Below are 24,506 nucleotides of genomic sequence, written 5' to 3' on the forward strand. Positions count from 1 at the left end.
AGTAAGAGAGAAATGAAAGAATGTGCGAGTACGTGCGAGAGTAAGAGAGAGACGATTGGCATGCAGGTCGCGCGGTATGTTGTCCTAGGTCACGCGTGATCTCTCTCCTTCTTCCACCTCTCCCTCTCTCCCCTGTCATTCTATCCTCATTCTTCCTCTTTTGCTCTCTCGTCTCGGTATTTCTGTACAGCAGTAGCAGCAGCAGCAGCAGCAGCAGCAGCAGCAACGGCAGCATTTGTACATTCTATCTCCGTAGTTTCTATTTGTCTATTATTCTGGTAATAAGATCGTACGGCGAGGCAAATATTACGATGGCGAATAAACGGAAGCGGTTCAAAATTACAACCGGCGACGGCGCCTCCGGTATACGCCGCATTAAGTATAAGGGAATGGGGTTCTTCTCTCTCTGTCTCTCTCTCTCTCTCTCTTTCTTTTAGCAATGCGCACAACACTATTGTATCCAAGTATTACGCGAGTAATATTGATTATCTCAAGTTTGCGTGCGTTTGAGCATTCATGCCGATACCTGATCGTATATGACGGTACGAAATATGTTTCGTTAACATGATAAATATACTATCTGTCATATACACTCGTCACTCTGATTCTTCGTACAACGTATATACTACAATTCATTTCTAATTAAAGAAAAAAGAATAAAATACATTTATTCTATATAGTTTTGGAAATACAATGCAGTACATCTATCTTTTAATGTGCAAATATTCGTCGAGTAATCACGGCAAATTGCCGCACTGCTTTTGCATACACTTCGCGCGAGAGCTAACGAACGGTTTGGGGCGCACCCGGAAGAGGCTCATGTATGCGGGTCGCACAACCGCGCAAAAGAAAACTTTGAAGAATCTGCCCACGTCCGCTCCCGATTGAGTCGAGCTCGTCAAAGAAATCGCTTTTATTTTTCACGAAAATTAACGCAATTCCCTCGAAATTCTTGCAAGGATCGAGTTGATTTGTTCGCGAATGCGCGAAAAAAAAGACGAATCGCGGCATATCGCGACTCATTTCCGCGAAACCTAGGGGATCCCTCGAAACGGTCATCGAGGAGGAAGAGGCACGGTGGCTGACCGAGCGGACTTGACTTGAGCGAACGGACGAGCGAAGGAACGATCGCTTATTCCTGACGAAGAGGGCACGATCGACGGTGTGTTCGCGCGAGCGAGACGGTGAATGCCCAAAACTCAGGTGGTGTCAATGAACTCGGCCATGTGAGGAGTCGACCGAGGCCTCCTCCTCGGCTATACTCACTATATCGGGGTCTTGTCTTTCCCATGGGACCGAGACTAATTTCGTGACTTTGCGAAAGCGACGCGACGTGCGTACACGCCCGCGAGTTGATAATGCCGAACGCGACTGATTTCTAGAACACTTTTCCAGGATTTCTCTACTTTGTACGATTATATTTGGCGATGAGACACGTCACCACACGCATAATTGCGTCGCGTGCCGAAATGCCGGATATTTGCACGATACTGTTTAAATATCGTTGTTAAATATCGCGTAAGTAATTATAAAATAAGTTGTGCAAGTTGTATTTATAATAATTCTGAAAATTTGCTAACAGAATATTTTAATGCCAAAATTTATTGAAAACTTTATATGATAGAAAAGATTATGTGAATATATCGTTAAATATATCGATAAATGGATAAAGAAAAAAATTGTAGAAAATTTCTTAGCTACGATTTATCAGACAGAGAGATATATGCATATACGGTTTATTCTAAAATATTTTATTGGATCTATTTCAAATAACAAAGGAGATAGCCGATCGTAAGTTAGACGATCGCAATTAGTTAGGCATGATGATGCTACAGCTCGTCTAATTACATGCCGGAACATATTCGGGTCTATGTGCCGGCGGTAATGGCGAGGTGAATGGTCTAGACTGACTCCCAGAGGGGCACCTGCTTGTAACCGCGACAAGAAAACCGGGTAGATAAAACGCGTATCTGCGTGAGATAGCCGCCTCATACTCTAACGTTAAACCTCACGTCTGTCAAAATTAGACAACCAGTAGTAGCCGCGAGGATCTCCTACCTCATCGATCTCGATCGGATCACGGTAGCCAATGGGTTGCAAGCAAAGCTTTAGGTATCGATATAGGATGATGTGACGTAATGTTAAGGAATCACAAGCGGTCCTACTTCACGTGAGTCTCCTCCTGCCCTGTTCCTCGTGGCGTTCCTCTTAACTGGCTCCCTCCTTCTTTTGGATCGTCGGTCATGCGCGGGTCATCTTTGAAGAAGTCTTCCTCCCTTCTTTTGCAACTTCGACGCGACCACGGTTACGGCAAGAAGAGAAGGTAAATCGGAATGAGAAGGAGCAAGGCTCGCGGAAGTGGGAGAGGGTTGACCGCCGAAAGAGAAGTTCGCGAGTAGTCACGACCTGATCACGAGCTCGAGCGGAATCACTGCCATAGATTATGTAACCATGGCGAACATGTGCGAGAATAGACAAGTTATGTCGTAATTGAGGCAGGCTATCTAATAACGCTAGTATAACCGAGGCAGATTAATCGAACAATTGCGAGCAAAACTGTCGCGTGATGATCTATTTTTGCATCTAACATTAATTCTGATTAAGTAAGACAAGAAGTACTCACCCTGTACGTAGGCAGATTCGGCATCTTCAATGACGTTCCACATTTACGAGGAACGTCCGATGTCGTCCTTTGCGAATATGAATGCTCCATCTCAGTCTCCTTAGGTTGGAAGATGAGACTTCCTCTCTTCCTCTCACTTCTTCCATCATCGATAATATCGATTTATGAGGATGTTTCCTCCGAGTTTCGGAGGCGTTGATATTTTAGTACTGTCCAGTCGGATCGAGACCTCCGGTAGCAGCCATGTCGCGACCTTGAGATATCTCTCGGGTCTCCTTCCTATAACTTCCTCGATTCTTCTGATCCTTTCTTCACCTTTTCAATACTGACCGGTTGGATCGAGTCCAGCCATGTTGCACAATTTTAATTGAAAGTCAATCGAAAGCCTTCGGAGATATGGATATATAAACAGTCTTGAGAAATGCAGTTATATTCGACGGCACTTCAGTATAGACCCGTGGGGTCCAATCCTCCTGCTGCCATGTCGACGATAATGATCTTCAACAACACTGAAAGCGGAAGTATGTAGTTGCTCGATCGCGGAGAAAAACGTCTTCAGTAGAGACCGGTGGGGTCCAACTGCTGAGCCATATCTTCTTACTCGGCTCCCTTGGATAGCTAGCAGAGCGTTGCAGGCACTTCTGACACTTCTAGTATCGTGCGATCCCGTGAAAAACGGCGGCTCCTGAAACGTCCTGAATTATCGGAAATCTTCAAGACAATCCCGTCAAATGAAGTGACGGTACGCGAACGGAACGATCGTCGATGTGATCCACGAAATGGTCCACAGTTTCAAATGTTGCAAATCGATCGGGAAAAACGGTAAGTAATTCGCAAGGAATATCGCGCGATCCGGAGACGACGATCGACGAAGTGGACGCTACCGGAAAAACTGAAGGGACCAGCTGCTGTGTGTGCGTGACCGTGCCCCACAGAGCTCTGACAGCTCCACGGCGAGTGGCCTCGCTTAAGTCTCGGCTGGCCCCCACCTGTCCGACTAGGGGCAACAGCGATTGGCCGTTGCTGCCGGCTACAGCGGCAATTGGCACTCCGACCGAGCTTTCGGAAAATTTCCCCCGATATATCGTTCGGTCCATAAGTCCAACCCCCACGTGTTCGCACTGGGCCTCACGTGGGGAGAAAAGTGGGATCTGCCAGACCAAAGGAAGGGAGAAACTCTCGAAAGAGAGGAGGTTCCATCCAGAGGAATTTTTCGAGTCACAGAATTAGTCGTCAACGGTAAATAATTACTGGTTAACATGGGTTATCAGAAAATATTTGAAAATCCGAATATGTCAACTATATACAATCTGTTACTATGTAGATTTGTCCAGAAAAGGGACTGTTTCTTTCGGGCTGCAAGTAAACGAAATATATGGGTCGCGAAACATATAGAATGTATAGAATTAATTTAGAATTTTTTCTAAAAGAATAATGTATAATTTACAGTAATATAAGCTTAATTTAAATACTTCCAATTGTTGCAGTTTTTGCTAATAAAAAATTCGGTTTAATTTGTTACTTGTACAAATACTATATTATTATAATACTATGTAAAAATGTTTTAAATTTTAAATATATTGCGTGCGTTGAAGCTATTTCATTATCAAAGCGTTGGCGGAACTGCTACATCGTCCTCTAACACTATTTCTAGTGTGACGTTAGGTAGTGGGATGGATTCATTGACCTCACGCGAAATCGATCGAGAAGTTATCATTTTAGAAATCATGTGTTCGAGTTATATATCATGAAGCTAACGATTTTCCTATACAATTTATATGACTATAGTATATTATGTATTTTTCTACTATTACTGTTTTACGAAACAAGTAAAATTAACAAATTTTACAGTCTCTTAAAAATACATATGTTATTATAGAATTATTACATTTCCATTACTGGTCGTAGTTAACATTCTGAATTGTTATAAATAAATGTTGTAGTGACCCATAAAAAATTTATTGTATTTCTAATATATAAATACTTGTGTTAATCCTAATACATTTTACAATAAGAAAATTTCTGCTTATTAACTGACATATCTTTTCTTATCGTATTGGTTTCATTTATTTAAAAAAAATCGCGTTTATCTATACAGAATTGTAAAAGTAACCATGGCAATTTCTAAAACGTTTGTATTATTATTAAGCGGATTCAGAACATGGCCTACAGAAGTTACTTCTTACAACTCAACAGCTGCAACGTGTTCCCTCGTTTGTGCTGAAGGCATTGCCCGGTAGGCCGGTTTGTCGTCATTGTTCATTCTTTATATTCTGCCATTATATTCTAATGATATGAATTTGAATTCAGTAAGATAAAAGTTTTAGTAGCAATATCGTGAAAATGCTCAACTTAATGAAGTATCATTTAAATAGAAATTAAATAGAATTGATAAATCAAAATGCTTTAATTTATGGATGTTTATATAATAAAAAATCTCTTTCGGTAAGAAATTATTGCATTTTAAAAACGTGAAATTAAAGAAAGTAAATTACTTAAAAAATAATTTTATCAAGTTTTGTCGTTTGAATGTGAATCGCAAAATATCAAATTACTGATTTGGAAATTTCTAAAAGTAAAAAAATATTGTTAACATAACGGAAGAATACTAATATTGCATTAAAATTAATTAAATAATCGCAATTTAAAAATATTAATTAATATTAGAAATATCTATAATGTATATCTTGAAAATATAAATAGAAGACTAATTAAAATTATATTTCGATAGATTCTTTGATAAGAGTTTTCCGCGGAAGGAAAACACGAAAGCAATGTAATATCTTACGGGCGGAAGATCAGAATCCCGTTTTTCACTGATATCAGTATAATGTGCACGTACTTTTTTATGCCAGTCTTCAATTTAATCTAAATGCGATCGAAAGAGTTTATCCGCAACATTAGTTTAATACGTACTAACCGGTCCCGACGTCATTGCTCGCGCTTCGCAAAATCTCTCGTTCGTTGACGGGTGCTCGCTGCATTTGGAACGAGGGGGACAACTCTAACGGAATGAGAAAAGACGCCGTGCGCCGGCGTCTCATCTGCCGATACAAATTAATGCACGGTCTAGCTTATGGCCGTTTGGATACCTAGATACGCCACGGCGGTACTTGTGCAGATTGTAGTTTGTCGTCCGTCGTCGCTCGCGGCTACGACTTCGTGTTACTGGGATAAAAGGTGAATGACTCGTTGCTACTTGGTACTCATCCCACCAACAGCATCTCGCTCTACGTTTGGAGGGGTAGCGCGTCCTTCTGCTATGCCCGTGCGCGGTAGAGACGAGTAAAATGAGAGAGAAAGAGAGGCGAGGAAAGATAGATAGAAGAAGATCGAAAAAGGAAGAGAGAAAGAGGTCGATACGGTGATCATAAATTACTTGATCATCCTTAAGGTTCGATTTACCGGCCGCGTGCATCTCCTTGTTACACCGCGACGTCATCAAGCCCACTTTCGAGAGGAAATATAGATCTGAGCAGTGTTTTCATACGCACACTTCCTTCTTTGATTTTTCACGCACGATTTTTATCGCACATAAACCGCGCGGTCGAATATTAATTAGTGTTACATTTGGCATTAGTAAATAAAGGACAAAATACAAACATGCTTTCTCGCATCGTCAATATGTGTCACGAGTGTAAGTTTGGACATTTCAATCGTCATCGTACAATCGAAATCGGCTTTCATCGCTTTAAATAATTTTCACATGAAAATTATAAAGTGTAGTGATGCATACTTAATATCCACGATTGTAGACTTGACATTGATGGACATCTCAAAGTATTAATAAATTGTACGAACAAGATAATCACAGCCTCCTTATGTTGTTATCTCGTAATATGCGTGCGTCTTGTACATCATTGAGGATATTATCAAGAATCGTGTAAAGTTATCTATTAATCCGACATGTGATCAGATATGCACAATACATTATTGTTCATACGTATTATCTCATTAATATAAATATCAAGTAAAGAAAGCGGCAGTTAAAATTCGGTAGCATATGATAAAAGTTTAACGACAATCACATATTTCGAAAGATGCGATTGAACGATTGATTAGCGTTAACTATTGTTTGTAATCTTCATACATTAAATACTTGTCACTGTCGATATTAAATATCTGATTTTTTTAATTGTATTTGAAAGTATTTTTTAATGAGCCATTTTGAAAATAATGATTATCCGTTGAATTTACGGCGAAGAAGATGTCAGTAGCCGACTCTTGCAGCAATTCAGACACTCTTTTTTTTCTACTGCGTTGTGCTTCTATATGCCAACGGCGATTGTGCAAGATACGAACCTGCCTACGTACCTATCGAGGTTTGCGCAACAGGCAACTTCGAAACGCCGTCCTGTGATGTGGATCTTCTCTTATACCTAAGCACGCAACATCAATGGATTTAGCGCAGTAAATTCAATCGACTAGATGGTTCCAAAAGACTTTTCTGAATTCATCATTTTTTGGTAAAATATCGTATAATATAATATTTGGTAAGTTTATCTAGCCTTTTGTGAATAGTAATTAAATATCGATTTTCTCTGATATTATTTCTTTTCTATTTGCACTAACCAAAAATTCTCTTTCTATGTGTTACTAACTTTTAAATAGCTATACTTTGATTTGCGATAGCTACTAGCAACCTTTCGGATTATCGACCTTTTCAAGGTCTAAGCCGACACGGCCAAACTACTTTGGATTCTTTTAGATTTTTTTTAGAATAGAATCGTGAGAATCATTAGAATTACTCGGAAAAAAGAACTATAATTTTCAACCTTTTTCAATGTCTGCACAGTGTTAAGTTCAATGAACTATATCATAGCATATTTATAGCCTATAAATATTTTATCAGTCTTGTTTACAGATTTCCGCGAAATGTGTTCTTATCTTATCTAATTAGATGTAATATATATTCAATATAATTACGACAATTTAATTCCTCAAGATATATACAATTATTACATCGTCAAATTTGAAATACAATTAGTAAGAGACAATTAGCCTAGGTTAATTTATTGTCTATTTCATCGCTATCTTATTTATTTACTTACTCTTTATCTTTTCATCGATTAAAGCAAGTTTAAAATTAATATGATCTTTTGGTAATTAATTTAAAGTCTATAAATACGAGCGCTTTCAATGTAAAATGCGATGTTTTCAATATCTCACAATTTCCTCTAGTAGAGAACACCAGTCTTTCATAGATCTAATTAGTGACGAATGAAACGATTTTCGAGAATTAGATAATACTCGAAATTATACCAAATAAAATTATAAATTCATTATATTTCGAGATTTACTATAGAAAATAATGCGCCGTAAACACGCCAAGATTACACAAGATGCTAACGCAGATATACACTAAAAAAATTGTGACCTGTTTATTTCGGCAGAACGAAAGATGAAGATGCAGGGGAGAGTGATAAAGCGCAGGGTAGACGCCGCGCCGTTCCTCGTCCTCACAACTGGAATTCGCCGATCATTCCAGAATTCTTCCGAATTTCAATGCTCATCTCCGTGCCTCGTCCTCGCTTAGAGTTGAACTCAGTGGACACGGCTAGCCTTTGTCTAGCATCTTACGCAGATGTCCTGTTAATTGTCCCGTTCAATACCGGGCGCAGTTTGGGTTCCAATATCTTTAAGCGGGATAGCCGACCGACGGATCTCTCTTGTAACTTTCGCGGTGCGATCAAGATCGTGGCGAATCTCTCTCTGCTCTTTCTCATCTGCACGAGCAACCCTGACAAGGTCTCATCCTCTCCGATGGGTCCATCCATTCCAGAAATTCGGAGTCTCACTCTCCGGCGCTTTATATATATATCGCTTATATATTGTCATATAGGAAACGCGGCATCTTATCAGTGATGCGCAGCGGCAGAGCCATTGCAGCCGTCGTAGTTATTAAGGAACGGCGCGATCTTAATCGCCCGCGGTGCGCTGCTACGATCCTAAGTCCAAAGGACTCGGGAAGTCCAAACGCGCATAGTATCATCGTCACGCTAAGCTGTGTGCTCCACTAGCGGCTGGGAAAAAGTGAAAGACACTATGAGAGGAGGATGCGAAAGAAACAGAGCAAAGAAAATTGGAGGGGGGGGGGAGGGTACGACGATATGCCAAGAAAGGAAAGAAGATAGAGCGAGAAGGAACGAGGAAGAAGAGACGACGTGAAGAGGGTGACGTCGGTGGAAAGGTGCGAAGGCGAGGGAGGATAGGAGGAACTGAGAATAGAAGAGAAAAGTGGGGAATATATAAAGAGGAAGGTATAGGAAGAGAGGTGGAGGAACCAGAAAGGACGGAGAATGAACTAGAGTGCAAACGAGCAATTGAGACGGCAAGAGAGTAAGAGATAGAGAAAAAAAGAAGAGAAAAGCACAGACGTTCGCTCGAGTTGTCGAGGCGATTGTGTCGATGTGCGTGGCAAAGTTTTGTGTCGGGCTCTCCCTGACCTAACCACTCCGCCTCTCCCGTCTCGCGTTGACTTCGTCGTGGAACGGTCTGACTAGTCGACTATTTCCTAAGGACTGTCTCGTACAATGGCATAATATTTGCATCGTAAATCATGGATGTCGTCGCGGACGAAGGTGCAAAGATTCTGGTCGAGTTGGTTGAAAAGAACAATTCGGACAAGACTCCCGAAAGCATCATATTGTATCTTGAAAAGGCTTTTACATTGACCCTCATAAAATCTGTTTATTTTGCATTCGTGCATATATAGATGCGTGCTTGATCATGCGTAATCCTCGATTGAAAGCGTCGCATCGAGGTAGCACGCTCGACGACAGTTGCGTGTTTACGTATCCCATGGTTCGCATTACCGGCGACGCGCCTTCTCATTGCTTTGCTCCGCTTCATTCCCGCCTTGGTTGAAACTCCCGCGAGAGCTCGCAGCCACTCTGAACGGACGCAATGCGCAGCCTCTAGGTCGGGCGTTCACCCTGTCCCGAGACGATCTCGCGTTCGCGAATGCTCGATCGCAAATTTCGTTCGCTGATAACAAATGTGATTTAATTCCGACATTTTTTGTCACTATCAACTATGTAAACTAATTAAACTTCAAGATTAAAACAAATTTTGAATGATAAGCATGGTACAAAATATGAAGAAGGAAAAATTATTAAATATCGTGTTTGTATCGCGTATTGTATCATCAAGCGCGCTTACATACGTGTGTGTATGTATTTTAATAAAATTTTGCAGTTATAATCAAGCTGTTCGCAGCGTCTAAATATATAGTTGACAGATATTGCGTAAATTTATGATAATTTTGAAATATGTTTAACAGTAAAATATTAACATATATTAAACAAAATGAAAAATATTTACGTTTCTCAGATGATGTATGATATTGTTTATTGCGAACAAAGCTTAAAATCTTTAATAATAGTTATTAAGTGTCGCGAGATGATTCGTGGATTTAATGCTTTATAGTGCGTTTAATTCACGCGAGTATTCATCCTCGGCGTTTCCTACTAATAGTCTCGAGATGCATAATCGTTGAGGATAGAGAACAAAGCGTAAAGCGAATTACCTTAAATCGTTTTTATCAATTAAAAAAGAGTTAGTTACAAATTTATCTTATTCAAAAAATATGTCAGCGAAATATAATCAATCGTCTTGAAATTCACGATGTTCGATTAGCGATAACTGACAGCTGGTCCATTCGAATTGATTGATAATAATGAATTCTTTTATCTCAGAGATAAAAAAAAAGGCCGCTCGTACGATAGACCTCCCGTCTATCCACTTGAGAACTCCGCTTCCCTTTCTCCGCTCTGCCCCTACCGCTTTCTTGCAAATCGATTCCAGCTGGATCACTGACCCGACAGTGTGCCATGCCGCTCCTCCAATACGGGCGTACGAATTATCGCGGACCCGTGTAGTCCAGGGGGGCCTTACCGTCATGCGTGGCACGCGAGAAGGTGCCTTACCTGGCCCAAAATGAACGGTATCTAGCCGATGTATTGCGGCGATCCACCAATTCAAGGTGCTATCTAAGCAGCTTGAGCGACGGTGAATAAGTGACGATAAGTAGGTAGATGGGTAGGTAGGTAGGCAGAATAGATAGGTTGGTCGACTGCTTGCTCGTTAGGCTAGGTGCGTTGACCCTCTCTCGGCGTGTCCAACGTTCAACGAGAGATAGAAGAGAAATAGAAATGTAGAAAGAAAGAGAGAGATAAAGAGCGGAAAAGAGATGTAGAGGGAAAAAGGGATGCAGAGAACGAGAGAGGGAACGATGCTCAGACAGAGAGAAAGATACGTCGCTGATGGGATGTAGAGTTCGCGATTCTTCCGTCAATTCTTAAATTACCTAGGTACCGCCGAAAACTGACAGATCATTGAACTCGGTCTCTGAATAGATTTAGCTATTGTAAGATTAGCATGTTCAAATCATCTATTGACAGAATGATTGTGTTATGAACGAGGTGAAATCATTCAATATATCAGTATATTGAATCACTATTAGATTATTTTTTATGTATAATTTGTAGAATGAAAGTAAAAATTTTGTCAAAAGTTTCGTATTTTTCACTATTCGGTTTTGGATACTTGATGCAATGAAAGTTTTACGTACTCTATAATTTATAATATATTTATATTATATTTACACACACACGCACATATATGTGTAAACTAAAATTGTAAAAGATAAATCTTTATTTCTGCTACAAAAATAATTGAAATTGTCGAAAGTGAAAACATGTTTATGAAGATGTTGATGCTTCCGTGGAATGAATCAATCAACACGTTTTTTTCGAGATGTGACTAAGAATACAGCTACATAGTTATTTATAGATTCTGAGTCATTGTACATGAGCTTACGAAAGTAATTGGCCACTAAACGAAAGTAATCCGATCGATTAGTCATAGATAGAAATCTCGCGAAAGAAATCACACTTTCTAAGAATTCCTTGTCCCTAACTATAAGTTGTAATATTAATTATGTTTTAATGATATTGATTATAAAATAATTTTCTATGTAACATTTATACTTACACACAATATTTAATAGTATTAAATAAAGGAAATAATCACGTCGTTAATCAATATACTTATATAATAATATTGACTTTCTAAAAATTATTTAAAAACTTTATTCAAATATATCTAACAATTGAAGAAATAACTGATGGAATTTTAGATAATTATTAACTTAAAAACCATGTGTGCTCCCTGTTATTATTGAAAAATTACTTTCGCTTTTAAATTTCTTAAAGTTACAAGAAAGATCGAACTTCGCGCAAAATACGTTTAACGACATTTTCATGTCTAATAACATTCACAAAAGGAGAAATTTGCGTTATCGCGCGTCATGATAAAAGAAACTCGGTACGTGTCCGGAGCTCGGGCCATTTTTAACAGCTTTAGTGCACTCTCACGGTTCTCTCTTACTTTCCCCGTAGAAAAAAAGGAGTAGAGGGAGAACCACCTTCCTCGTCGGGGAAAGTGAAATCAGTCACCTGCACGTCTGCACGCGTGCTCATCTTATTCCCTGCTCTTACCGTCGCGTAAATCAGAAGGACACGATCGCCCAATGCTACCATTAATAATAATACAACGCGCTAATTTAGCTACGACATAAAGAAAGATAAAAGAGAGCACATCACGTGTCCAAATCGAGAAATCATTTATTCGTTTCAAGTATTTTCTTTTATTGATATTTTTTATAGAAAAGATTGATATTGACGTTAATTATTCCTGATGTACATTTACTCTAAACAGTTCATATGCTGATATACTCAATATTATTTTTACATTTGTTATGAAAAAAATTTACAAAAAGTTTGGATGTATCAAAGCTATTATACATGATCTTTATTAAAATTAGATATTCAAATTCCTTCATTTCGTATACCATAAAAAAATTAAAGAAGATCATGAGTGATCTAAAATTAATTAAAACTTTAACCTCACTCATGACCTTCCAATTTAAAAAAAAATAAAATATATTAAAAATTTTTATAATTAATTATATATTTTTTACAATTATATGCATACATTTATATTAACGAATAACGTAAGTTGAACATGTGTGCTTTCACTGCTGCCTGTCGCGTGGATCGCTTTCACGTATGTATCAATGCACGTACGTATCGTCTCTCTCTAACGCGTGATCAGTACGCGACTCGAATCATGATCAAGAAATACGCGTGCGATGTGGGGTATGTAAGCGTGTATAGCATCGACAAAAGGGAATCGTCATGTAGTTTGCAATTTGCAACAATAAAGATACCGATTATGCGAGAGTGAAAGAAACGAAAGTCTATAGTGCGACCTAGGTTGAAACAGAAACGGTTAGGCTCACGAAAAGATATAGGTAACGTGTAAAAGTTTGACTATAATTATCCTTTTAAATCTGCTTTGAAAAATTAAGACGAATTTTGAACAATGTGACAGAAAATACGAAGGAAAAAGTAGTATTTCCGTTAAAGATACGTTTCAGAAGCAAATATAAACGGTTTAAAAGATCTTTCATGTCCAGATTCTTTACATTACTCTCATTGGCGTGTATTGATTTTATGATTAAATATACGTTACTTCAAAAAGTAAACGGAGGTACAAAAACAGTTGCCCGATTTAACAAAACCGATTTGACACACAGTGTCAAGGTACACAATCGCGGACTAATTCACCAGTACCAAATTAATCGGACATCGAAAAGACATGAGCGAAGGATTCTCTCTCTCTCTCTCTCTCTCTCTCTCTCTCTCTCTCTCTCTCTTTCTATGTTATCTTTCCTCCTTTCTCCCTTTACAAACAGTAAGCTGAGCAATTATTTCGCACGATACACACTACCGGTTGACTTTCACGAGGCTTTCTTCTTTAGCGATCAACTTGCAACGCAATTCTCTCACAGATAACGTGCACGAATATGCGGTCGTGCACACATTGCCTATCGGAGGAGAAACTCAACACGATTGTCGCGCCATTCGCAATTTCCTGTGGACAAATGAAAGTTGTACGCCATTTCTTTCATGTATCTATATTTGTGATCGCATGATAAATCAGGTTGATCAACTGATTACGTGTTCCTTTTTAGATTAAAACTTTGATATATTCTAACTTTATAACGAGATACATCTAGAGATTTCGTTAAACTAAAGTTTGCATAAAGTTGAACAAGTAACAAATCTTTCATTGTCCAACTTTTATAACTCAAAAACTACGCGAGTTCCTCAACACTTTAATTAAAGATAAATCGTGATATAATGCGTTATCGCATTCGCGTTGCATACAATACTCGTACAATCTCGAATATCACTCGACGATCAGTTGGCATTAAGATAGCTGGTTCTATTATATTTACTTCCTGTTTCTTCTTGTCACAAAGGACTGTCTGAATTTAGTGACAACGAGCTCATATCACAAAACCGTGAAAAGAATCGTACCGGCCGGTTGCGCAACATTTGCTTACGTTGTACAAGCGCGCGTGGGTGGTAGTATTCGTGAAATACTTCCTCATTCCTAAAACCAGCCGGCTTCCACTCTGCGAGCGACGACGCGACGATCAGCGGTGTCGTCGTTATGAGTAACATATTCGATGCATGCAGGTGCATGTCAGGCCATGTCGATTTTTCGATTCACCGTGAACATGAACGCGAGAAAGAAGGTGCAGGGAGGAGAGAGGGCCGATTGTTTCGTTACGACCAAAAGACAAGGACAGGAACCCTCACCTCAAGAAGCAAGAAGAGAGACGGTACTCGAACTCTCGGTAACTCGAATCCGCGGAGTCACGAAATGATATTCAGCTGTAGTACGTTTCGACAGACGGCGGGTGTCGTTAACCTCCAGCGCAGTTCAGTCAGAAGCGGCGAAACAATTGCCCGGTCTAGAAATAGCGAGCGTCGTCCCAGACGCCCACTCCCTAGGGACTATATCAATGCGTCCCGTAGGTTGCGAATTGGGCGTTGCCCTCCGCCTTTCCTCGTTGTCCATCCGATTCGGACGGACGTGTGGAATGCCATGTGGGGGCCCTTGCGTGTCGGCGCAGTTTACGATTACCGAAAGCATCATCCTTCCTCCCACCTTGGCCAGCGGATTTTTCATGCTGCGTGAGCGGAAAAACGGAGAGGAGAAGGGTTTCGGTGCAGGACATGTGTACAACGACGAAGTAAAGGGCGAGAGCGAACGGGAGGGGGGGGGGGACACAACCGCGTGCTTGTACTCTCAAAATTTCAAGATCCACGTGGATGGCCCGTTGTCGGGTAGTGTTGCAATCTTGCAGTCAGACTTCTTTCTGTCTTTTCCATCTTTCTTGCTCTTTCTCCTTCTTCTCGGACCTCGCGCCATTCTTTCTGATGTTGAAGACGCTTTTGTGTATTTCCCACGGAAGAAAAGGCACGCGGCCATAAGAAGCAAAGAATGCTCGCGCTTTGATGTTTCTCAATTTCAAGTACTGATTATAAGATGAATACTAGAGTGTCAGAATGTCAAAATTATTTAGATTATATATCTGACGGTACCGGTTTTTAAAATTTTTCTTAATTATCAATTTTAAACATAAAATGTTTCAAATCTGCTCAGTATTCAGTAATATCGCATCAGATGCGACATTTAAGAAAAATTTATTTTTCTTTTACTCCTCGGTAAAAATCAAATCTACTTGATTGTCGAAACACTTGATATTAAAAATTAAAAACTGGATGACTTTTATTGTGAAATCTATTCTAGATTCTAAAAATAAATGTTTGGCAGAATTATAAGATTCGATGTATCCTGTACAAAGTCGCCGGGTCGAGTCGTGCTAATACTGTACATATACGTAGAATCTGATTGATTGAGATAATAAAAATAGTAATAAATATGAAAACTACTGTTGCAATCGTGTCGTTTGTTTGTACATTTATTACGTAGAATGCGAACACACGAGCTACTTCAAACGCACTCATGCGCGTGTAACACCGGCGCCGTATAGTAGAAACATCACGCGAAACGAGCTCGGCTGTCCGCGGTAACGTGCACTAACTCACGGTACTGATCTATAGTGTCAGGGTCCGCGGCTGCCGAGACTGATAACTCTATTAAAGCTTGCAGTGCCAACATTGAACTTCTTGGCCTAGTTTCTTAGATACAGATACGCGGAATGATCAAATGAAAAAGAAAGAAAGTCAAAATCGTATAATATTAATTCACAATTTGAATATCCTAACGAGATTATGATAACGAAATTTGTGTATATTAATAATATGCACAATTTTTATATGCGATTACATTTTGATGAAGAATATATACATGAGTTGCGAATACAATTATACTTTAATACGAATACAACTGATTGTCGAACACCTTTGCGCATTTTTCTATAAACTGAATATGTTTGATGTTATATTAGATTGAGATAAAAAGTACTGCACACGTATTTTATAATTTAAATGCTTGAAAGAAAAATACATTAAATTATAGTATTAAGAGAAATAAGATATTACAATTATGCGTGCGTGCGTGCGTGCGTGTGTGTGTGTGTGTGTTGTGTGTGCGCGCGCGCGTATGTATTCAACTAATCAAATAACATGTGTACTCTTTCAAATGTATACATTCTGTTGCCCCGTTATAGCCCGATGTAACGGATAAATTCGGATGCTTGAAAGAACGTTCTCTTCGACCTGAGAATCATGTCCCAGAAAGAAAGTATTGAAAGGCGTGCTAGAAAGCCTTCGGGCAAGACCTAGATTTTTTTCATGAGTAATATCGGAGAAACGGTATATTGGCAGAAATCCCGTACACTTGATTATCTCCACTTATTTCTCACGATTGGTTAACCGGCGAATAATCCGGTGCAGGCTCTCGTCATCAGTTTTGGCGAGCCATCTTCGTGTCGTGCGCAAGGATGTGTCTCTGCATGCAAGTAGGTTGCCGGATGTTCTCGCGCACGACGCGAGGAGAACGTCTGATAACGAGGAGAACGACAACGAAGACGAGTAGCCGGATTTCTTTTTTCGTGCAGCCAAACGGTTCTCGCACGCGGCCACGGCTAACTGTATTTTGACTTTGTGGCCTGAATTGCGGTAACACGGTAACTGGCTCCAGTGTGCGACACCCCGGAGTAACGGGCCATATCTCGAAGGCACAGTTCAGGCCTTTACGCATGTAGGTACCTACATAAAAGGCACTCTCACGTATATACGTCACGCGGCACACGGCTTATACGGTTGGTGGGCGTATGTGTGCACCGCCAAACAAACACGGTATAGGTAACGTGCGTGTGCAGATGCGCAACGCGAAGAGAAAGAGAGAGAGAGAGAGACGGACGGAGAAAGAAAGAGGGAAAAAAGAGAAATGGGAGAAAAGAGAGAAACAGAGAAAGGTTAAGAGAGAGAGAAAGAGAAAGATCGAGTCGATGCACGATGGTGGCGGGTTATCGTATGCGTCCGGTGTACGTCCGCTCGTTCGCGTTGCAACCGTGAATGTAGGTACAGTTAGGTATAAAGTGCCCACCGACTCGAGTCTGTAGGTCGGAGGCGCGGGACGCGTAGCCCGAGCGTGTATATCCTTCGCATCCGGGGGATCGCCTTCGAGACGACAGCAGGACCTTGGGCCTTAACCCACTCTTACTTGGAAAGGGACTAGCGACGGCATCGCGGGTTCTCCTCTTCCGCGTTCGCCGCGTATACAGAGGGGACGGACACGCGTTCCGCAACAGCACTCGGCCGCTCACGGGCATGCAATGTTCTAACACAAATGGATACGAACCGAGTTTCGATTAAATCGTAGCGCGAAACATATTACATATACCTACATTGATTTAGATCAGCCGTCCTCTGATACATATTCGAAACAATTGCGATAATTCATTCATATTCCAAATCTATGCGTAATGCGGTCTCATCTATGTTGTCACAATAATATCTGCAATACGGATATTTATGTAAAGTCATGTAAAAAGAGCAAGCTAAAGCAAAACAATTTTCTATACATTCGAGACCTATTTTTCCTACATATCCTTCCTTCTTAACTAAAATTTAATTACGTATATTATTAAGAAATATTCTGTGTTTATTATAGAAGTCGATCTTTATGAATAATGTAATACAATTGTCGCATCAACTTCGTTGTGTCTTACACATCGACAAAAGCTTAATGTACATATATTATAAGTATGTATAACGTTTGGCTTTTAAACTTGTGAATAACAAATAAATGGCGCGTACGCCATGCTGCCCATGCTCATGTGCGCAAAGTATTCTGCAATCTAGGCAAATGAAAACGAGACGTAGGATGTCTCGATGAAGTCTAACCGGTGAATTCTGTCGTGCGCGTAATTATCCGACGCAATTCGCTCGCGTGCGTGCGCCAGAAAATTATCGCTCGAGAATTACGCGCTTCGGCTGATTCGAAAATGTCGACGGATGAGGGAATGAATTTGCACCGGCGCGACGCGGCACGGCGGATCCGCGTCAAGAAGATTTACGACGCGGGGGGATGTTGACTACTTCGTAGTATGTACGTGAAAGGGCGAATGATTTGTGATCTCTCTCTCTCTCTCTCTCTCTCTCTGCGAAAGGCGCGAAAAACGGCGAATTACGCAAAGTCTTGAAAGATTGAAAGTAAATCTCAATAAATCGTGACTTCGCGACGCAGAGAAGTGATGCGTTAAATGGCGATCCTCGGAGTCGACCCTTTTCAAGATCTTTTACCAAGTTTTTTTCCTGCATCGATTGATACGCAACGATGGTCGTCGCGACATATGTATGTAAACCTACGGAAGCGTGCCGCAGATCCAGCCGTTCGCGTGCCGTGGCACGCGACACGTGACTCCGGATCCTCACGATTCTCCCGGCACAAACAGGAGGGAATCAGGAAGTGTACACCAAGGAAAGGTATCCCTTATACCACCGGAGTGAAAGGTATCCCCTTTCGCCGGTCCGTCATTCACCCCTTTCTTTCTCAGGTCCGTCTTCTTTCTAGCGTGGAAAAGAGTGCAGCTGGTCCCGCCAGTTTTGTTATTTCCCGAACCCTTTTTACGAAATTTCGGGCTTCTTGGCCGCAGCTTGTACGGTAGCGAGATCTCCTTCCGGGTGTTCGTATCTCGCATTGCATCTAGTCTCGAACTGGTTTTCCGGTAAAAAAAAATGAGAGTAGGAGGAGACGGGTAAAAATGATGAGAAAAAAAGATGCGAACAGAAGGACGGCGATCTCGAGAGGGGAAAGAGAAATTCTTCTCAAGAGCAGAGTCCGCTTCTCGGTTCCTTTTGTGCCCATATGCCGCGCCATCCACGCCTATCTGACCCGCCAATGACGATCGGGTGGACTCGACAAGGACGGCTACTGCACGCACTTCCATCAGAGCGAATCGATCGCTTCCTGGTAACCGTCGAATTTCATCCACGAGATCGACGATTGAAATCGACCCGGAAGTTACCGCGTAACTCACGGCCCACGCGATACATGAATTGCATCGCATGCACGCGTGTGCATTAGCTATTCTACCGAGAATTAAAGACTCGCGATTGTTGCATCTCAAGACGGAATAAATATGCATGATATTTGATCGACATAAACATTAAGATTTAAGACATGGTGACATTATACTTTTTCGCCACTTTACACTTCAATTACACATGAATGGAAAATATTAAATAAATGAAAAACTAAAAAACAAAAGATAAGAATAAAAAATTGAAGAAAAATTGAATATGGATTTGTCGGAAATTTTTTCAGGTGAATTACGTTTTCATATATAATACAAATAATTTAATGGAATATTTGACTATAAAGCTGTTAGATTTTGTCGGTTGTATATGTTTTTGAAAGTTTAGAATTGTAAATTTTGTTCTAATTATTACTATGAAAGTTAAATTATATATATAAAAATAATAAAGAATATTCAGCATATTTCTGATAAATTAGTCAACAACTCGTAATACATCATAACTTTATGTATTAAAGCGGAACTGATAAGATTAACATGAAATTTTTTTTTTTTTTTTTTTTAATTCAATATAGAATCAACAACAAGACCATATTTCAATTTGTTTCAACTTATAATCAATAGATCTTCTGTGTGTTTTTCGAATTTTCCATCATAACCCTTTCGCTATACCCGCAGAGAGAAAGTTTCACAACCACTGAGAGCAATGAAAGAAACGTTTAGCTCCACGAATGGCGGTTTTATACTGACCAAAATGCAGATGTCCAAGTGTTGACGGTGGTCAAATATATAGTGCCGGCCATTCAAGCGGTCAGCTTGCCTGCGGCGAAAAATGTCTTTTTAATTGGCAATTAGACGCGTCGTATGTCCTTTCCCAGCTGTCATGTAACCGCGGATGAATCGCGCGAAACGTAGGCTACGGTGGGCACGCTCGAGTGCCTACGTGAATGGGTTCAAAGGACGGCAAACTAAAAAGGCCCTAAAAGTTCTACCAATGTCCGAGCATTCTTTGATAATCCTCTCGACACGCGTTTTGCGGGGCCGAGTGGCCGGCATATACTGTCCATTGAGTAGCCACGCGCAGTAGTGACCCATAGCGGCGCGAAGCCAAGAGCGACAAAAAGGATAAAGGGACGCGTGTAGGTGACAGAAAAATAGGACGTTGAAAGATGAAACATCCAGGTTTTGTACATTTTTCATCCCTTAATTTGACGGATGGCCGTGCGCGCGCCAAGAGAATTCCTCGTTTGTCCGCAATACTTTCAAGGTGTGCACGTGCCTTCATCGCCGAAAGGATTAAAATCTCTTGTCTATATACTCATGAAATTTTATATACATGAAGCATTATTTATAAAAAAATAAATAATATTTTTAAGTGTCACTTAAATATTTATACAATAATTATTAAGCACCATAATACCATTTATGCTTTTGGAAATGTCAGAAGATTGTGTTTGCATAATAAATTAGCTTATTATTTCTTATTTTTTATGTTTTCGTATTTCCCGATAATACGTCTCGTCGAAGAAAAGACGCGACTGATTCCGGAAAAGTGATATCTCAATTGAGCATGTATAGATACATATTATATGTACGTAGGTACACGACGAAATATCGTCAGACAAACAATGGGAGTGACTGTTACGTTAGGAAGTGATAACAGAATCACGACAGCATATCACGGACCTTGAATTGCTGTGGACACACCTTGAACGTGCCATTAAACCGGCCACTTGGCACTGGAACTCGAGTGCTTGGCATGGCTTAAGAGACAACTATTTTACACTTTTACAAACATAAAATAGATGGCTAGATTATTCGTCTTTGTAATCAAGTTTTGTAACATATTACTTAACCATATAGATTTTTACAGTCATTGAATAACATTAGCAGAACGTTTAGATAATTACAAATAAATTATTAAATAAAAACTAATTACAAAATTATTTTATACATTATATATATATATATATATATATATATAAAAGAAAGATATGTATATCTATAATATAACGTCAAGGAAACGAAGGTTCTTGCTCTCATAAAGTTACAATTCGATTTGCATAGTAACTTGTATGTGGTTCGATATCAAAGTTTACCGTTGCGACGTCTAACAGTGTGCGGCAATATAAATTCCAGTCTATTCGTGTTCGTATTACAGTATCGAGATGTATATTATTGCAAAAATTTCAATATTTATGATAATAATGTACGTTTAGGTACCGTACGATGATGATAGAATCTATAATGCCAATTTTGTATTTCATTGTATAATTACGATAAAAAGAAAGAGAGAGAGAGAGAGAGAGAGAGAGAGAGAGAGAACAGACGGCGTATATCCTATCCGTGTATGCCCTATCTTTTTCCATTCTGCTTCTCTTACTACTGCAACGCTACTTTCTTCCTTTTGCGTTGCGTCGATTCATTCCGACTGCCGATGATGTTTCGAGAACAGTTATGTGGGAGTCTGGGTCACGAGGCGTGGCTTCTATGGGGACACCATCCACTGTCCTATAGAACCACAGTCCTATTGGCCAAGAAACGCTTGCGAGGCACGGCCGGAATAATTATGTAACCTCTGCGCTTCGCGCGTTACGGGCTGGCACGAGCGTCCGTGACGACACGAAGAGTGCCAAGGGTTGGAAGAAAAAGAAGAAATAAAAGAAGAAGAAAAAGAAAGGAAAGGAAGAAAGGGAGGAGAGAGGGCTGCCGGTTCTGATGACCCTTGCAATGGAGGCAGGCTTGCAACAGCAGCAACGTGCGCGTGCGATCACGTATGCGAATTTATTTACTTTCCTCTTGGCACGCTCTCTTTCTCTTCGAATCAATTATAGGTAGAATAGTATTTACAAAAATAAAATCTGTTATCCTTTCTTTTAATTATTTCTCCGTTTTTCTCGTCAAAATTTGTAAGAAGACTAAACGAGTCAACAAAACATTTTTTTAATTTATAATTCATACAAATTTGTTACTTTAATTTAAAAAAACAAGAACTGAAGAAAAATAATACTGAAATATGCATTTTGAACTAAGATATATAATAACTGAAATGTAATGAAAACGATGAAATAATTTTGTTAATTCAAGCAAAAGCTTTTCTTATAAAAATAAAAAAAGTCCCCAGTTTTCCAAAATTTTCCATTTTCATTTCCGATAATGTGTAAAATGGTACATTGTTTCTAATTAAACACACATATTAAACATTTACATATTTTACACTACAACAAAGATTATATTCTTTGCCGAAGTTATATCGAACTGTGTATATAAGAAGTCAGACAGGATATTATATCCAATCTTACGTCATACTGGGAAATTGATTTCATCTTTTCTCAGTGAAAGGCTCGAGGAGATGAGGGTTCTTCCGTAGAGTAAAATTATCTTTTGTTGAAATATTGCTATTGATTGTTTATGATAATCTTTGTATCTAATATTGCAATTGAACAAAATTAAGTATTTTTCTTTACAAACAATAGCTTTAATTGCTTTTCTTTAATTTAATATTTTTTGTAAAAGCTTTTATTAATATGTAGTAATATGTAGTTTTACGTGTTAACTAAAAATATACAACAAAAGAAATACACAAAATACTGTGCTATTCAGTTGTATGACTAGCATTTTTTATACAGATAAAGATGCTGTAAAGTAAATTCAACGAGTTGTAGCGATAATGTAATCTATTATTTAACTAAAATATTTATCCGTTATCTGATCAATACGTCGGTCGCAGCGTGACATTTTTCTTTTCACAATCTCTGAGATATACTGTTCATATATATATATATATATTTTGCATATATAATTTTCGAGCCTAATGCCCCAGTAACGGAATGATGTTTCATTATCGGTGTCACGAATTTGCAATTCAAATAATTAGCAAGTCCAGCGAAAAGCGAGCGACGATTCCAATGAGACTGTAGCGGGATAATTTACGTTCTCGTTGGGAAAAAAACGTGGAAAGGCGTGCACGTTACTTACGCGTGTTGCCCTACGAAATCGGAGGCATCGAATTCTTGCACTGCCGGTCGAACGAACAACAGTGACTTTTCGACCTAAATTCTTTAACAACCGCTACCGTTGACGTCATGAAGTCCTTGACCGTAACCGTCAACGTATAAATACTATCTACCTTCTTCGACAATTTTCAGTGACCTTATGGAGAATTCGATACACATACTTTTTCATGCTTTTCTCGGAAAATATTATTCCAGACTTGTACTTGACTTTTATTTACGGGTCACTCCGAATACGTGACAGTTTTATTTTGATCAATGGCATGCAAAATTTAGAATTTTAGACAATTGTTATAGCTTTTGAGAAATGAATAGCGCATATGGTTGGATCGACAAACCCACCATAAGTTTTGAAATTTATGTTCCATCGTTTGGACAACAAAATTATTTGTACAATATACCGTCTAATTCTATATTATTTAATGCAATGTATCTCAAGAATAATATAAGATACGCAATTCCCTACGATGTAACGACATAAACTCGCGATATATGCGAGATCAATTATAAGATATGCAAGATATCGAGAATTTACTTACCAGTTAATCTGCCATCAGCGCCGTGTTTTTTGTCAGCTGCTCCGCATTGTGTTCCGTATAATCACTTACGTAGATAAGGCTCAAACGAAACTAATTATAATCGCGTGCGCTAATTAATGATTGAGTCCATGATGGGCTCCCGATACTTGTTGCGTGACGCGATTACAGTGAATAACGCGCGACTATTATATACTTTAATATTCATAACCTCACTTTTGACGTTCAAGCGTATTTCACACGCGAGTAATACCAAGAATGTCGAATCGAACAATTGTAATCGAGCGACGGGCGATGGACAACGAATTAATAAATGTTTGGAAGTAATTAAAATATTCAATAGTAATTAATAGTCTTTCAACAACGATTAAATTCACGGTAACACTACATAACTTCTCTTTCTCTCGCGCGCGCGTTGATGACAAGATGAGGGTTATGAGGGACGTATAAACACACACGTATGTAGCGGTGTGAAATTGCCGTCACATGGAGCTCCAATTTTTCCGTCGGTCCGTCGCCGCGTCGGTAATGCGCCGCGTTGGAACGAGCGCCTAACTTCAAGAGTGTTTCGCAAAAACCGACCGACACGCGACGCTGCGGCCGTCAGCTCACGGGCTGTCTTACGTTGTTTACTCGCGTATTTAACTTAACTGTTTTACCGTAAATATGTCGCGACAAATGTACAGTACGTATGTGTGTGTGTACAGCGAGCGTGGAGTGCCACACAAAGGGATAATTGTGTCAATTTGCTGCACGAGATCCGGAATCGTATAAATTGATTGTGACCTGTCGATCGATTTGGATCGGAGCATCTGGAGCCTGGAGCAATCTGAAATAATGGAATCGTCCACCGACAATTGAATGGAGAAAAAACGACAGACGACAGCTAATCGTCGGCTGGTGAGTGAATTTGTTTGCATCTACACGATCGATCGCTCCATGCTTAGCAATAATTATTAGCATGTTTA

At 39.6% G+C, this 24,506-nt stretch overlaps 1 protein-coding gene across 2 annotated transcripts in view; it reads right to left on the reverse strand.

Moving 5' to 3' along the window:
- LOC105459384 overlaps positions 1-24,377 on the reverse strand; it is a 39,362-nt gene extending 14,985 nt beyond the window's left edge. Inside the window, exons 1-2 of one of the 2 annotated variants that reach the window (XR_975676.1) lie at positions 23,542-24,377; positions 2,624-3,308 (exon numbers count right to left, since the gene is read on the reverse strand). Coding sequence is in view for 1 of the 2 variants with exons in the window: in XM_011705345.1 (XP_011703647.1) it covers positions 2,624-2,713 (90 nt within the window). In the remaining variant the exon portion in view is untranslated. Of the gene's footprint in view, positions 1-2,623; positions 3,560-23,541 lie in introns of those variants that run through there. The other variant, XM_011705345.1, reaches the window with a different exon arrangement.
- Between the last annotated feature and the right edge of the window lie 129 nt (positions 24,378-24,506).

Source organism: Wasmannia auropunctata, unplaced genomic scaffold (assembly GCF_000956235.1).
Source record: "Wasmannia auropunctata unplaced genomic scaffold, wasmannia.A_1.0 LD334196.1, whole genome shotgun sequence".
NCBI lineage: Eukaryota > Metazoa > Arthropoda > Insecta > Hymenoptera > Formicidae > Wasmannia > Wasmannia auropunctata.